The 17,758-nt window shown below is 38.6% G+C and overlaps 1 protein-coding gene across 1 annotated transcript in view; it reads right to left on the reverse strand.

The window, feature by feature from the left end:
* LOC115796257 (sodium channel protein type 4 subunit alpha B-like) overlaps positions 1 to 16,682 on the reverse strand; it is a 42,608-nt gene extending 25,926 nt beyond the window's left edge. The window contains exons 1-8 of the mRNA XM_030752577.1: positions 16,367 to 16,682; positions 8,681 to 8,978; positions 6,909 to 7,027; positions 5,631 to 5,720; positions 3,368 to 3,496; positions 2,474 to 2,565; positions 2,091 to 2,333; positions 1,906 to 1,969 (exon numbers count right to left, since the gene is read on the reverse strand). Of these exons, the coding sequence (XP_030608437.1) occupies positions 1,906 to 1,969; positions 2,091 to 2,333; positions 2,474 to 2,565; positions 3,368 to 3,496; positions 5,631 to 5,720; positions 6,909 to 7,027; positions 8,681 to 8,938 (995 nt within the window). The 5' untranslated portion in view covers positions 8,939 to 8,978; positions 16,367 to 16,682. The remainder of the gene's footprint in view (positions 1 to 1,905; positions 1,970 to 2,090; positions 2,334 to 2,473; positions 2,566 to 3,367; positions 3,497 to 5,630; positions 5,721 to 6,908; positions 7,028 to 8,680; positions 8,979 to 16,366) is intronic.
* Between the last annotated feature and the right edge of the window lie 1,076 nt (positions 16,683 to 17,758).

The raw sequence follows: 17,758 nt of genomic DNA on the forward strand, positions 1-17,758 counted from the left end.
TCATTGTTCCATAATTTCTGGTTCTTTGAGAAAAGCCAAAGGTACAAATTTATGTCCATCAAAACTCCATAGGTACATTTTGACAAGAAATCATCACTGAGCTTACATAATCAGGTGACCACCAATGACTAACCAAAAGTTGATTTTCTTCTTTTTCCTACTTTTAATACAGGAGATTAACAGGTAAAACACCTGCCTGCAAACAAGATGGCTGATATTGCCAGAAAGTTCCAATTAAGAGAAAGACCAAAAATCCTATTTACATATTAAACTGGATACATTTTTAACACTGCTGTTAGGTTTGATAGAGTTCAGCAACTATGGCGCCACAGTTTAGAATTTTTTGAACTTTGTAGTCAACTAGTCTGTGACTAGTTGAGGGTCAAGGGCATTTAGACAAACTGCTGGACAAATAATCATCATTTAGTAATTAAAACTTGTGGCTATAACATAAAACCTATAGGGTTAGGATGGATAGGTAAACAGTTTAAAGACCTAATGTTTTATTTGCTATTTGCAGCAGTTTGTCCCACTACATGTAACTTCACTCTCAGTTATTACAATGAGGTTTACTTGGCTAAAGCCGCTTAAAAGCATACAACATATGAAATTATGACGCACTACAGAATCAGAGGTTGAAGGTAACGTTTCAGCAGATGAATGTTCAAGTTCAAGTTGGTCAAGTCTTTTTTTTTTTTTTTTGCATTTCTGTGTTTTGTCATGTAAAAGGAATCTGGCACTCTTTCTGCTACATAATGTTTTTGTTATGTTTAAATAAATACCATTTTCAACAATTTCTTGTAATTGTTGAAATATGTTGAAATATGAAACATTGTAAATATGCTACATTGTTTCCTGTTGTGCCTTTTAATACTACACCAAAGACGTGACAGGCCAATGATAGAAATATCCTTGAAACAAGAAGAAAATCCTTACACAGAAAGCTATATGTATACATATGACATAAACTTGAAAGGTTTCATATCGAACCATCTGTTGAAAAAGAAAAAAAAGAAAACATATCTGCATCAAACTTCCCTGCAAAGGCTTAATATCATCACCATGTTTTATTTGCTATCATCCATTATCTTGTATTATTAACAAGAGCACCTAATGGAAGCCATTTGTTGAAGCTACAGGATTTCAGATTCACACAGATGGGTATTTAGTTCACTATAACCCCTGAACTGGGCCTGGCATGGGCAGAGTCATCCTGTTGTGCTTGTTTCAAAAGCATTTGGATTTACAGGATTATTCAGTGCGTAGGCTGAGTAGCAATATTTGGATGGTTTCAGACTGTGCCTTTGACTGGAAACCAAGTCCATCGCCCACATCAACTGTGCATTTACATCTATATTTACTCACATCTAAAAGAGAGACCATTAAAAACAATAGAGCCTAATATCTGGCATTGTTTTGGCTTATTTTAGCTCAGTAAGTAGGTTCATCAAAAGCACTAATTCAAGGCATCATCAGCAGAGTAGAAAAAAAAGAATACAATAACAAAATATCAATCCCAGTGTTCTAGTCTGCTCCTGTTAACCTAGTCAGAGCTTTTGAGATGATGAAATCTCCAAAGATCTCTGTCTCTCCAGCTGGCAACTCCATGTTTCTCTGTGAAGGGTTCCAGTGGAGCCGTGGTGATTAATCACACCACATGTTGTCTCCCTGAGTCTACGCCTCTCCCTCCAGTGGGATCAGTCCTCTGTACATTATGCCTCTTAAGTCACAGATTGAAAATATGAAGCTTAAAGGTAAGGAAATCATCTATTGTTGGATCCTCCTCTTGTGAGCCTTGTGTTCAAGCTACATCTATTTATATATACATGGAAACATTATGATATTATGTAACAGCCTCCAGATGAACAGATTAAGAAGCATTAAAAAAAGCAAATGTTTACTTACCCTGCATCACTTCCATATCCACATATTAAGGCATCCTTTGCTCCTTCAACTTTGTAAAAATTATCTGAGGACAAGGAAACAAGTTAAGTATACAATTTAGTAAATAGTAAAGTATTAAGAGCACTGTACACACGTGAAATACTGTAATTGATCATCAACAGACTCTTTTTTTTTTTTTGGCTAACCTTCACTGCTGAGGAAGTCCTCAGCGGAGCTCCAGGTTCTGTTGTTGCAGATGAAGGATGTGTTGGGGCTAATCGAGGAGTTGATGCAGTGTGCGAGGCTGCGGACGCACTTTTGTCGCAGCAGCCCCATGAAAAGCTGCAGGCCAATGAGGGCAAAAACACTGAGACAGAACACGGTCAGGATCATCACGTCCGCCAGCTTCCTCACAGACTGGATCAGGGCACCAACGATGGTCTTTAGACCTTCAGGAAGGACAGGAGACAATATGTTGCTTATATGGCAGCATTACAGAAAGCAATGTGAATAAGACTTAGACATATTAGAGAGAACCGAAAGGAATGATAGAGAAACGGCCTGTGGTTTCACTTGATTGTTCTCTTACCCGGGATAACCGAGATGGTTTTCAGTGCGCGCAGTACTCTGAAGGTTCTCAAAGCAGAGACATTTCCAAGGTCGACAAATTCAGTCAAATATCTGGAAATTCATGGAATAAGTGAACAGAGATCATGTCTTTGCATGGAAAAGTACTATTACATGTTCCAGTTGGCTTTGTTATTGTTTTGGTCCAATTAAATCCATGCAGAGGTAATGTAGAAACCCATAAACTGTGGCAATGACTTTACATGTAACAAGCAGTAAAAACAAAGCTGATACAGAGTACCCATATCCAGCATTCATACAGAGCTGTATTTCTGTTCAGCTGGTCAATGTTAATCTGCCAATCCCTCTTCTTTTAGCTCCTATTTTGGTCTCTACCAACCTCTGTCAAACAACACTGTGCCTTCTGTTAAGCTGCTAATGTTTACCAGCTAGTCACCAACTTAGTCTGCATAGGGTTAAGTGCTGAGGGTGCTGGTTAGTCAACTAAAAGAGCAAATTTGAGGGCAGGACCTACATGTAGGTGATAATTCTCTCTGGGTTCACCTCCGTTCACACGCATGTCATGTGATTCACTTCAGAGCTCCAAAATTGAATTAGCAGACTGGACCATATTTATATAAACACATTAGGCACTGATGGATTTGTTGCAACAAAGCAAATGTTTTGACCTTTGCAAAAGACTTATTGTTGATGGTGTTTCAAATGACCGCAGAGGATTACTGCCGCACTACAGTCATGCTGACATTACTGAGGAGGGAGGCGACTTTTATTTTTATCTGCTAATTGCAATCCATTTTTCTTAAAAACTATCCCTCAAAAGAGGATACAAACACTGATTCAGTGATTTAGAAGAGACCGATGATGAGCGCAATGGTGAAATGATTTCTGTACTTACGCCATGACAATGACAGTGAAGTCCAGCCAGTTCCATGGATCTCTCAAGAAGGTGAACGGCATTAAACAGAACCCTCTCGCTAATATCTTTATTACTGACTCGAATGTGTAAATGGCAGTGAAGGTATACCTGGAAAGTATTCATAGTGGGAGAGGAAAATGGAGCATTTAGCACTCATGACAAAGTTGCACTGAAATAAACTTGAGCCTTTAAATTAATCGCAACACTGAAAAGTATCTGGACTAAAATAACAATGGTAGATATAAAATAACATGCTGAAATAGCTTCACAGAACATGCACATCTTGTTCTGGCATTAAATAATATGTACGTTCAAATTCTTAAGAAATTAAAAAGCATAACTTATTTGATACTTTTGAACTTTTTAGTTGTTCTTGTTTTAGATTAACCAGGATCTGAGATCTAAATATGAAACTAAATATAATGCAAAGGGGCAAAGTCAACTCCAAATCTTGAGTGGATATAGACTACCAAATATGACAAGAAATGAGAAAACACACGAGAAAAACCACATATAGTGTGGTTGATGTGTGTAGTGTGGTGATAGCATCATACAAATACAATTTACATTTTTTTCAGTGTTGTGCTGTTTCTTTGTGTAACTGGACACATGACTCATGGTGCAGCTACTCGGGCTGTTTACCTGTAGATGGTACAATCCTAGAATTGACCGCCATCTTTGTTGACTGGTGTTTAGAACTCACCTGGTCTTTATATAGCATATATACACTCACTAACCACTTTATAAGGTTTCCCTTTGCCTTCTGATCTGTCTTAATTCTTTGTGGCAAAGATTCAACAAGGTGCTGGAAACATTCCTCTGAGATTTTGATCCATATTGATATGACAGCGTCACACAGTTGCTGCAGATTTGTCAGCTACGCATCCATAATGTGACTCTTCTGTTCCACCACATTTAAAATGATTTGAGCTTTGTGACGTGGTGTGTTATCCAGCTAGGAGCTGCCATCAGAGGACGGGTACACTGTGATCATACCACCACCAAAAGCCTGAACCACTGATACAAAGCAGGATGGATCCATGCTTTCATGTTGTTTATGCCAAATTCTGACCCTACCATGTGAATTAAATTGAGACTCATCAGACCAGGCAACATTTTTTCTTTGCTAATGTTGTGAACTGTAGTCTCAGTTTCCTGTTCTTAGCTGAGAAGAGTGACACCCGGTGTGGTCTTCTGTTGCTGTAGTCCAACTACTTCTAGGTTTGATGTGTTGTGCATTCAGAGATGCTCTCCTGCATACCTTAATGAGTCGTTATCTGAGATTCTGTTGCTTTCCTATCAGCGTGAAACAGTCTGTCAATTCTCCCCTGACCTCTGACATCAACAAGGCATTTCTCACTGGATATTTTCTCTTTTTCAGTCCATTTTTTGTAAACCTCAGAGATGGCTGCGCAGGAAAATCACAGTTGATCAGTAGTTCCTGAAACACTCAGACCTGCCTGTCTGACACCAACAACCAGGCCACATTTAAAGTCACTTAAATCACCTTTCCTCCCCATTCTAATAATTGGATTGAACTGAACATGTCTACATGGCTGAATTACCTGATTATGCATTTGTGTTAAAGAGAAGTTGAACAGGTGTACCTAATAAACCTAATAAAGTGATTAGTCAGTGTATACAGGACCAAGTGGATCAACAGGCTACAGAATCATGTTGCGCAGTTTAATTTTTCATATGCTGCTTCTGCAGTTTTGCTTAGTTTTTGTTGAATAAATAATGAAATGAATTTTTTTTTCTTTCCAGATATGAAGCTACTTTGAGGAGGCAAGTTAGCTATGCTCGGTACAAAGGCTGGAAACAGCCCATCTCTGTCTGTTTCCCCATATTTAACATATAAATATGTAAGACTGGCATCTTTGTTCTCATCAAACTTTGCAAATTATGGCAAAAAAAAAACTGCTTTTCTTCCTGCATTTACTAAAAACAAACTTTAAATGTTGCAAAAACTAAAATAATTCAAGTATCTGCGAATGCAGACTGCACATCATGCACAACACATTATTTTTCATATTTTTTCTTTTGGTTTAACGCAAGCCTGTTTTTACCATGCAAATGTGGTGTTTTCAAGCACAGTGAGTATTACATGCACCTCATACTTACATGTTAATTGATTCTGCAGTTGCCACTGATAAAGCAACAAACCCCAGCAAAACTACACATTAGAACATATGCAGACAATTTTGAATCAAGACGACAACTTAAAACTGCATGAACTTACTCCAGGTACTTGGTCCATGTTGGTGGATCAGACATGGCCATGAAGAAACAATTGGTGAGGATAGTGAACATTATGAACAAGCTAAACAATGTGAAAAGAGAGTTAAGGAAAGAGTGTGACATGGCGATTTACAGTTTTACAGTAAAATATGTTTTTCCTGATAAGTTAACGATGTATCCAAAAAACAAAAACAAAAACAAAAAAACAATGATTCATTATAATCCAGTGAAATATATCCATTAGGGCAAATGGTCACTGTTTGTATCCAAAGCATCATGACTACAGTAAATACAGTAAAAACAGTTTAAGCAAATTCCATTTAAGATTGAATCAGTAGAAAAATGTAATCTACCATATGGACTGAAATCCTAAAGGATCTGGTAAATCTTTACAGATTATTGTAAAGATTAAAGTGCTTTAGCATAAAATGATAAGAAAGTCATTGGAATGAGCATTAAAAACATTTGACAACAATTTCAAATATTTGATTGTATAATTACATTATAAAATGAACCTATAGTTTGTGTATTGAGGGGTTTTAGCCTGCACTTCAGAGCCTAAAAAGTTGCAGTAATTTATGTGTTTCTGAGGATCAATAATAAAAGAGAAATCTATAACACAGAAAAATTCCCTCCCGCATGTAACAAATCGTCTGTCTGACAACTAATAGGCAGCCATCACATGATGTGAAATCTCCTTGCTCTTATTTCATTTCAGAGATTAAAAGCGGGATATGAGAGGATTTGGTGTGCGATGCCAGAGAAAACCATCACAAAGATGTTTCAAAAATAGGACTATGGAAAAATCCAATAGAAACCTGCAAAGGGGGGGGGGGGGGGGGGGGGGTGGGGGGGGTCGGTAAATATTACAAATTGGCTTATATGCCAGCAGGAAGCTGACTCTGGATGTTTCATTGTATATATATACATATATATATATATATATATATATATATATATATATATATACATATATATATATATATATATATATATATATATATATATATCTCTATATATATATATATATATATATATATTACAGTATAAATGGTTCAAACTAGTTAGTTCACAGCAGGACATCTGAGTCACAGTCTAATCCCCATTTTATCACATGTCAGGAAAATGACATTCATGTTTTTACTTTAAAGAGAACACCCTTTTTTTTGTGGTTTAAAAAGTCCTTTTTCAAGCGTAGCAGAATACAGAAACATATGAGCCTTCAACAAATAAATAAAAGCAGGAAGAGACACATGCACTGGGGAACCAAAAAGGATATGAATGGACTAAAATCTTTATGGCAATCGCTCTGATGAGGTGAAATGGAGTAAATATGTAAACTGCAGATGTGGAGCTGAATCTGAAGATGGCCTTCCCTTTGTTAATTACTATAAAGGTCTGCAGGGAGGGAAAAAAGAAAAATATATCATTATTGAGAAATGTTCACATTTTCAAGTATTCTTCACATTTTTTTAAAAGTCATCATCTGAGAAAGATTTTTACATTATTATGTAGAGGTACCCAACAGAGGATCCCAGCAGCAGCTCTGAGCAGCAGTTCAGCTGTTTTCTTTATAGGGATAACAATATAGCTACTATCTGTGTTAATATTCACCACGAGCACTTATGGCTCCAAGAACGAGCAGTGAGTGCCCATCCACGCTGTTAGTGAGGCCGGCTGAGATAATGGAGACAACTCCAAAGGGAACTGACCCTTTCCCCAACAGATGTGGCATTTATTTAAATATTTTTTCATCTTTGGATAATCCTCCTATCCAGCAGCGCACCACATGCCAAAACAAAGAGACCCTGAGAATGACTGCTACATCCTTTTTTTCATCTCTCCATAAACGGCCTGTTAATGGGCAGCAGCCTGATCTACCGACTCCGCAAATCAAAACTTGCTAATCCTATTTCTGCATCCGCAAGAGATCTGAAGAGAAGCAGTCACAGAGGCCACATCTCAGCTAGCTGCTGCAAATAACCACTTGTGGAGGCTCGCTACCATATCGTGTTCAAGCCCAGATGAAGATTCATCAGGGAACATGCAGGAAAATGTAGCAGTAAAGTTCTGCAGTAGCAACACTGACGCACATGCTGCTCATACAGCTTCATTTTTCAGCCTATTAACCGTTTTTGGGATGCAATAGTTTAAGAGTGGAAATTAATTTGTTAAAAATATATTCATAAGTAACAGGATGTGCTGGTCAAAGGAAGCCAGTATACTGTAAATGAGGGCTTTCCCTGGCTCAGAGTGGGCCTTTGTGGAGATGATCTGACAGCACGACTGGTCTGTGTGAGGTAAATGTAATGAGTCTCTGTTTCCTTATTTGATATTTTACGTGCTAAATGAGGTATGCTATTTCTGAGCATTTGATCACATTAACTCAGTCTGCTGCAGCCTGATTACTTAAAGCATGAATATGTATGAGCATTTGAGTCTCTTTAAGACAGACTACAAGAAATGCAGAGCATGTCATTTAAGCTGTACATTATCTTTGGCAGATTTGTTGAGCAAGCTAAAAGAGTTGTTGTCACCATTATACATTAGCCTTGATAATACATGTTGTTTTGCACACACGAACCATGCAAATAAGCAACCATTCAACTTCAGATCCCCTCTGCATTGATTCTTCAAGTTTCTGGAACTTTACTAAAGGGCTGGAAATCATGGTGGTGGAGAGAGCTTAAATCTTCCACAGGTATTTACTATAACTGAGCTGTGACCGAAGGCCACATGATTCCCATTTAAAAACAAAAAGCAATCCCATCAGGATCAAAATGTTTCAGCAAGGATACAGGTAATCACCCACAACAAGCTTGACTTACAGTAACCCTTCCTTCTATAAGGGGAACAAATGGACCCAAACCATGCCACCAAAAATGCCTCTTTCCCAGCATAGCATGGCCAACAGTTCTTGCAATTCCTTTAATTTGTAATCCATCCAACTAATCCATCATTAGTTGCAGCACTAATGAACAGTTACATCCACTAGTGCTGCACCCCATGCCACAAACTGCCTCTCACACACATACACACTCAGGCTCTCACCCTCTGGTTCTTGTAGTAAAACGGATCAATGTCTTCCAGTGGCACCCCAATAAGTTCTTGTGGGATGTCACCGTAGATGCGTGGCAGTTGCTTCCCTGCCTCCAGGTCGGCCCTGGGTTTCGATGGCTCTGCGTTCTTCTGAGCCTGCTTGGCATTCTTGGCCTGCTCCTCCGCAATCCGCTGCTCCAGGGCAGCCAGGGATTCGCGAGTGAACCGCCGCAAGCCATCAGGACCCGTTGGTAACAGCATGGCTGCCATCTTTTCATCCTGATTCTCCTGTACTAGAATTTACTTACAGCTGCAGGCAGGGAAATAAAGAGCGAAGACACACAAAAAAAAATTGAAGAAGGTGAGAATAAATAAGTAATATAATTCATTTCTAATGGTTTATGGTATCAGTTACTGCATGAATCAGATCAGATCTGCCAATATCTTTTTGTACCTGTAGTTGGCCCAACAAATTAATAGCATCTGTAAATTGGATTGGAAGTCATACTCAGAAGGTGAATGCGTGCCTCAGATTATAACACACTACAATAGATTAACGTGAACATATGTAACTCCTGCTAAATTGATTACTGTGGTAATAAAAAATATAGCAAATGCACAGATGCTAAGGGAATACTCGTTCACTGTCACATAATTATTATATATGAATAAAATAAAGATCATTTCAAAAGAAATTTTACTAGACCCAAAGCCATTTCTACTTTGTTGGAATGGACATACAGCAATAACAAAATAACCTAATAATAAAAGTATTTAAATGACTGAAGCTAACAGGATTGTTGTAGATAAAAAAACTCACTATTTTCAGTAGCACAAGGCAGCAATTTTAGTGAAATCTCAAACCCATACATGCTGATCATGAAACAATAAAAAGACAGAGTTAGTGGCTACTTAGTGAAGCACTGAGTATCATGTTTATTTTGATGGGCACCAAAACAGAGCTAAAGAGTGGCTGCTTTGAAAATTAAAACCACTGTTTGCTAACACATTTGCTATATCAACTTTAGTGTGCTTCATGTCTGTATCTCTTTTACAGCTCGGTGTGCTTCCTCCCACATCTGTTACCGAGTGAATTTAAACATGTCTGACTCTCTGTGCCAGCATTAAATGTCTGAATCCAGCTTGAGGCACATTTGCTGCAAGATTTATAGCATTACCAGCCCATCCATGAAGTCTGTCCTCTATTTTTCCACTAATTAGCAATTGTCTGTGCACCTATACCATAGACTGCATATAAAAGATGGACACAGGCAGTTTAAAGTTACCTATTGATTTGTGAAGCCCAATGTTGAAGGCTCAAGATTAGCATATTGGTGTCTGCCACGTTAGTTGGAGCTAGAAGTGAACATATCTGGACAAAAGCTTGGAGAGGTAAGTTATCAGCTAAACCTAGCAAGCTTGGTTACCGAGATGAATCCACTGACTGTGTGGGTGCATTGCACAGATCACAGATATCAAAACTATATAACTTGCTAATAAAATGCTAGAATTTCACTCATCAAAACTTTAGCACACACCTCTTGGATGGACTGTTAGTACTTTTAACCACAAAGCGGACTACACAATTTGTCAGATACTTCCTTTTAAATTTCTCCAGAAAGCACAAAAACAACTGAATGGCCCATTTTGGTGATTCCAGTTAGCAGATATGAATCCTAGCAGACAACACTTGTCTGTGCACTCACTTCTCTGTCAAAGCAGCAACGCTCCTAACTTAAGCTTTAATAAAATTTAAATAGGTAAGTTTCAAAAAGTTTCACCAGTTTTTTATGATAGGCAGAATTAGCTATAACAGTGTGTAAATATTGTGAAGCTGCAAATATGGGAAGTTTTCAAAACTTTTGACTTGGCTTCCTGTTTTTTAGAGCAAGGCATTGCTAATAAACAACGTAGGGGAGGCCAAAATGCTAAAACTGAGGCTTCAAAACAGGACATCTCAAATGACATCATAGTGGGTATGTCTGTGTAGATTCTCAGTCATCCAGGTCATAGTCTCTGGAGCTTTGTCCAGTTTATCATTTGTTTGTGTACGGCATCCTGTTCATCTGCTGCTGCCAATTCAACTGCACAGCTGTGACTAAACCAGTGAGGCTTGAACGAGCTCTGCACCCCATTTGTCACTAGCTTGTTCAGTTACCAGTGTGGTACTGCTGCTATGGTCGAGCTACAGTTCTTGCTCAGTTACTCCTCCTGTTGTTTAGGCTAGCAACTAATCCTGTGCCCCCCGATCTTCAGGTTCAATGTGCAGCTCGCTAGTCAAATGGCCAGCTCACTCACCAACCCTGATCAGCCATTCTGCTCTCTCTAGCTAGCTGCTGTCTCACCTGCAATGCTTCACTGTAAGATTGATGTGAATTTTGTGGTATATATGAACTGGACAGACACATCACTGAAGCCCTCTCATGGTTCATTTCAAACATTGTGTAACTGGATGACTTCAGTCACAAGCAGGATTAGCTCTTATTCTTTTGATGGTACGACTGTGCTAAAGGAGGTTAAGAGACACGATCTAAATTGTTGACTGTCACTAATAACCACCAGCTTTCTGTTTCTCAGTCAGACTAAGGCAGACAGAGTTCTAAATCAGAGGGATTAGGAATCAGGATTAGGATGGCGATCACTTGCTGACTGCAACAGGTGACAGAAAGAAGAGAAAATACAGTCCAAGGCCTGTATAATAAATTTCCATGTATTTAGGAAACTTTGTTGTCACTACGCTCAACACAAACTGAAGAAGAAGAAAGAGGTAACATCATAAAGTTGCTATTACCAAGTGTGACATATGATTGTCTTTTTCATCACAGTCCAGTATTCACTCTGTTCAGATCTATGTGGTATTTTCAACACATTCTTATGCCTGAATGGCAGATGCAGCAGTGAGACTTTTTAACCAGCACTGCTCCCAGACATAAGAGTGTTTACTATGTACATATCTACACTGCTGACATTTGATTGGTCACATTGTCAATATTGTCTATGCTGTCTATAATGTCTATACGGTACATAGTGTATACAGTTTTTATTTGTATATTCTGTATTTGTATTTTCTTATTTATTATTATTTTTTTATACTTTCTTATTGTGTTTATAGTATCTTATTGTGTCTCTGTACAATAGCTTGCTGCTACTACATTGAAATTTCCCCACTGTGGGACAAATAAAGGGATTTCTATTTCTATTCTGTTTCTATTTCTATTTCTAGCTAATGACTACAAAACAATATATATTTTTAAAAAACGCACAAGTCTTTGCAACCTACGGAGAGACCATTTAAAGACCAACAAAATCTGCATCTGAACATGGGAGGCATGATGGTGGAGCTTATCAACCACAAAACTTTAACCAGTTTGTATGCTGTAGGAGTTCTGGGTTTAAATAGCTCACCTATTATACAAGGGTTTTTTTTAAGTGCTGTTTGGCCACTGTTTGGTTAGGTTTAGGCTGACTTTGTTAGGTTTAGAAAATGATCATTCACAACATTAACCACATCTTTTCTGAAAAATTCAGTTACTTTACTGAGCTTTTTTTTTTTTTTTTCTTTGGTGAAAACAGCTCCCGGGAAACAAATTTGAAAGCCAAAGCAGTAAAATTATGGACCCCAGAAGCAAAACAATGAGCTGGAAGATGTTGAAACAATAAATAAATCTGGTAGTTGGATGAAACGTTTCTGTTCACTCTGAGCTTCCAGTTTCATGTTATAGATCACCTGGGCTCTTTCATATTATTTATATCATAAGCACTTTCACACTTTAAATCTGCATTAGACTAAAATAAAAAAAAAAGATTGTATAATAATAACTGTTGCTAATTTTAGTGTTTCCCTCAGACAAATCAGAGGATAACAGGTTATTTGGACTAGAGAATTACAAATATAGGCTGAACAGCTTGAAATCCTACTCGTCTCAAATCCACAGTCTACATCCGCTTTGTTCTTATTGGCAAACATTGACATAAGCATTGAGACAGGTTGCAGGTCATCAGCACTCGTTTTTTACCAGAGAAGTAAATATAGCGTGAACAGCGCTGAATCCTACTTGTGGATGTTTACAAGCCTGAAAGCAGCACATCTGCTTTGTTCTTAATGGCAAATGTTGTTCCCATGGGCTAAGCATTAAGACAGTTTTCAGGTCATCTGATCAGAGGCTAAAGCCACAATCTACTCATAAATAAAGATAAATGCTAAAGACATTTCCACTATTACAAACTCACTGCTACATTTTATCCATGACAGCCTGTTATTTTAATAACTGAAAAAGCTTTACAAAGAGAGGATTACATTTCTATGTCCCCCTTTTGGCAGAGAAATACCATTGTATCCTTTTCGTATTGACTAAGCTCTGCGAGTTTTGCATCTCCTCCTGTCCTGAAATGCATTGATCCCTTCACACGTCCAGCCAGACGCTAGTTATCTGCTTTCACTTGATCTGCTTATTTGGCCCAGGTTGATCTCAGATCAGCTCGTCTCATACACAGAATCCAGTGCTTTCCCATTTACTCTCAAAATAAAGAGGTTAAGGTCCATTTGCGACATCATAAAGCAGATAAACAGGTTCAAAGCAGTGATATTTCTGTCATGAGGTGACAGAACAGGATGTGACGAATCTGTCAGAGGAACAGAGCCCTAATATATTGTCTATAAAAGTAATGAATGCATGATACAAACTCAACATGAACATTATAACTAGTGGCAGTGGTGCAGTGAGTAGGCGCTCGCCTGCAGCCGGAAGGTTGCAGGCTCAAGCCCCCGTCCCTGTGCTGCGTTGTGTCCTTGGGCAAGACACTTAAACCACATTGCCTAACGATAGCGCCGGTCTCTGCCTGCATGACCGCAGATGCTCGTCTCTGGATGAGTGATCTGGAACGATCATTTCGTTGTGTGCACAATGAGTTGAATCTAAATACACAGAGAGGACAAACTGCCAGCACGCACAGTTTTGTTTTGCATGCCAGCTTACTTGTAGGAGGAAATGGTTGTAAAGTGTTTCACTCATTTTAGTTGAATAAAATTTAATTCCCATAACAGCCAGATGTGCTGTGGTCATCAGCAGTGCAAATAATTAAGATAATTAGATTGAAAGTAGAGCAGAGCCACGCACTGGCAGTTTTCACATGCATATGCATGCACGACCACACACACTGTGGCACGGATTCTGCAGCACGACTGTTCTAAATCATTATAATGGAAAGCTGAAAAAATGAATACATTTTTTAAAAAAGCAATAGTTTGTTTTCCTCTCATCAGATAACGCCAACATTTACCATTGTTTTGATGTAGGTTAATATGGAACATTATGACAGGACAGAGGCAGAGCAGTTTAGGCTGCAACCTACTGACAGGCCACAACTACAGCCCCACACAACACACACCCCTGGTTTCATCTCTGAGGTGCGGTGCATACAGACAAACCTACTTGATAACTTAAAGGTAACAAAACTTGCTTTTAAAGCACAGGTTGAATTTATAAGTGCTGGATTCTAAAGCTGAAATTACACGGAGGCATAAATGCACATTTTAACTTGTGTTAAGTACATTTTTAAAAATACTGAGGCATAAATGGCTTCACTGAGCAACAATCTGTCTCTGCAACTACAGTGACTTTAAAAAAGGACGATAAGCTTTAACAACACTGTGTCATACAAGATCATTCAATAAATGCTGCGCAGTGAATACAAGGTTACAAAGTCTGTGTTTTGTACGTTCATGTGAAGTCTTCTGTGGCCCTCGGGAGCATCACAGTTACCAATTATAATCACTCAATGATAACTAATGTTTTTTTTAAGCCTGCCTGGACTTCTGTAGAGTATTACTAGCCTCTTTCTCATGCATTTAGGGTGCTATAATTCATGGGCTTGAAAGGTAAGCATTATTTTAAATAAATGGGAAAAACTGTGTTTCTCTATAGTTCAAAACAAGTAAACTTTGAATCTATTCACAAAAAAGGTGTAATAAATAATTGTAACTATACTAGAATTTGTCAAAATTCAGGTTTTCATGGCATGATCTCTAAGTTCTCTAAGACCAGCATTTATATATGAAAAACAATTATTATTGCCTGAAAAACATATTCAGATGAACTTCAGAGCACAGTTTAAACGTTGTTCTGACATCCACGGATCATCTTCGATGGAAGCTCAGCACTCCTGTCTAGGTGTCAAATTTCCACACAAATGTCGGGCCTTAACCAACCTTAACAAAGCCTTTATAGCCTTCTTCCATTCTCTGAGTTCATTTTTCAAAACCTTCAAACTGAACAGCACAATGTGAATTACTGCATCATAGTAAAGGTTCCAGTGTAATAAGTCTACGGCCTAAATTCATTTTTTCTGTCATTTCTAACTCATTTTATTAACTCAGCACCTACACCTCATATTCTAACTTGTAGTCTTTACCTCTGTAACCTGCTTGGCTGGAGTGACATCATTATCAGACATGACAGAGCTCCTTATGGAGCCACAGAAGGCTTTTTGCATTGCTTTAAGATGCTGTCTGACTCCCCAAAGGCTGCAAAAAAACTCTGTAAAATCTGTATGCTCCCCTTCAAAAAGACTGCAAGACTGTAAAGACTGTGTATTCTAGAAAATGCTCCCCATCATATATATATATATATATATATATATATGTGTGTGTGTGTATGTGTGTGTGTGTGTGTGTGTGTGTGTGTGTGTGTGTGTGTGTGTGTGTGTAATTTTTTCTTTTACATATTTTATGCTCATTATTTACATGACTATGACAGTACTTTGTGATGTTGCTATTTAATTCTATCAACTTATAGCTCAAGATTGTTTTGACGGGAAACTAAAGTTGTTACTCTGGGGAGAATTCAAGCATTTCAGTCATTGACCATCACAGATACTCAAATTATTTTTTTTTGACTGAAGACTCCTTTGTTTGTGTTTATAGGCTTAAATTGAAGTGTGCCCTCTGTATGTTCTTCCTGCCCATGTTACATGTCCAGCTCCCTCTCAGAGCTTCATACTGTGATCTGAGGTGCGCAGCCTGAACTGATGACCTACTTCTTTGGCAGAAACCTTTCAGTGTAATTGCAGAAGAAGATAGCTTAAAATCCAAGCATACAGAAAGGACAGGCCTATAAAATGAGACAGTGGTGAAGTGATCACACATATGATAGTATAAATACCAATTCAAGGCTCTTAAGTGCCAGGGTTTAAATATTACTTGACCCCCCCCCCCCCCCCCCCCCCCAAAAAAACAAACAAACAAACAAACAAACAAAAAACAGGGGAATATTGCAACTTATCACAAGTTGCATGAGTCACATTAAACAAGGGGATTGGTGAGATTTTCGGCGTCAAAATCTGGTTTGGGATGTCATGATGACATGCGTAATAATCACGGCCTCAGATATCATTACATAATCTGTCGTTTGAGTGGTTGCTAAGGCCATGGAACTGTTTCCTAAATGAAAAATTCACCTCTTTGAGGCGAATTTCCAAACGAACCTAAGCCTAAAACCGGACTTTTAAACTTGCGTACTTTTTTTTTTTTTTGATCGAGTATTGCGAAGTTCTCCATTAAGCTAGTGTCCTTAGGGAGCTACAGTTAAAAGCAAAAGGAGAAAAGAAACAGCCAACAGGTTGTGCCAATCATTTCCTGCCGTATAAAATGTTTGGCTTCCTTTTTAGGAGCCACATGGGGATTTAGTGCAGAATACTTACGTGTGAAACTGTGAGATTTACAGCATAATTTCCAGAATTAAGTTCTACGGGTTTTAGAAGAAGGAACAGCCAAACCCTCCGTGCAAAATCCATGTTTTCTTTTCAAGGCTTACTTCGCCTCATCATGGATCCAAACTCCAGTCCACGGGGCAGAAAAGTGTCACCAGAATCCAAAGTAAAGTGGTCAAAACTCACTTCTGGGTAAGCGCCGGACGTCTGCAATCACCCTATTTTGGACATTTTGAAAGCTGTCACAGATGCGATGTAAGTAAAACTTCGTCCTCTTTCCTTCCATTCGTGAGGCCCGTTGGTTTTCATCCCATGTAGGAAAAGTCTCCAGCTGCAGGGCGTGGAGGATGCTGCGCTGTCTTCAGCAGCTGCGCAGCGGCGGCAGACGCGCGTCTCGATTTGCCCTTGAGCAAGAGAGCGTGAGGGAGGGAGGACTGCTGCGGGGCCACAGAGGATTACCGTGCTATAGGCGTCCCATGGCACTCTCAAACATGATGCGTGCTGCACTTTTACCACATCACCACGTCGCAAGTATGCTGTGGTACAGGGACCATAAAGAAGCTCTGACTTTGCTTCTGGAAAAAGTCTCCGTGGGGAAGATTTGATCTTCTACAAAAAGCTGCTTAAATTAGAGCGAAATCCATTCGCCCACATTTCATGTGCCTCAACTTTCATACACGGTTTTTGAACACACAAAGCATTTTTTATTTGATTTAACGAGCCGAGGCAAGCATGTGAATAACAGCCATAGACTGATTTCACTGCAGTCACGGTCCAGTGAAGTCTGTTTTTGTTTGTTTGATTTGGTTTGGAATCAACACCTTGAATGGGCCCTAAAATGACGTGATTTCACATCAGTGGTCCTCAGAATTTAATTCTGTCTTTCCAGTAGACTGAGGACGTTTGGGTTTACCTGCTCTACTTGTATATTTCATGATAGTGTATTACCCCCTCTAGTGTCCGTTAATAGACTTTCTATCTGCGTGGGTCAGCAAAAATACCTACTGTGCATGGAGATTGTCAATGAGAGCATTGCGCGCACACTCACCTTTCAGGCTGCAATTTCATCAGCACGCACACAGGTCATTGTTGCACATCAAGGTATAAAGGAAAACTGAGGACATTTGTAAGTCTCTTTCAAAGTAATTCTGATAAAGGATAAAAAAAAAGCCCGCCTATAGTTTACCCAGATCAGTTTTTCAGAATAGTCACAACAGAAGTACGCTTCAAGGTTGAGGCACAGGCTAGACATGTGGAAAAGTGAAAAATAAAAATACTTAAAATACTCAGTTCTGAATTCAGCTATAAAATAAATTAATATAAAATAAATTAAATAGAATAAAATAAAATAAAAAGATATATGTATGTATATTCTAGTGTATA

The sequence above is a fragment of the Archocentrus centrarchus genome, chromosome 17 (assembly GCF_007364275.1).
Source record: "Archocentrus centrarchus isolate MPI-CPG fArcCen1 chromosome 17, fArcCen1, whole genome shotgun sequence".
In the NCBI taxonomy this organism is placed as follows: Eukaryota; Metazoa; Chordata; class Actinopteri; order Cichliformes; family Cichlidae; genus Archocentrus; species Archocentrus centrarchus.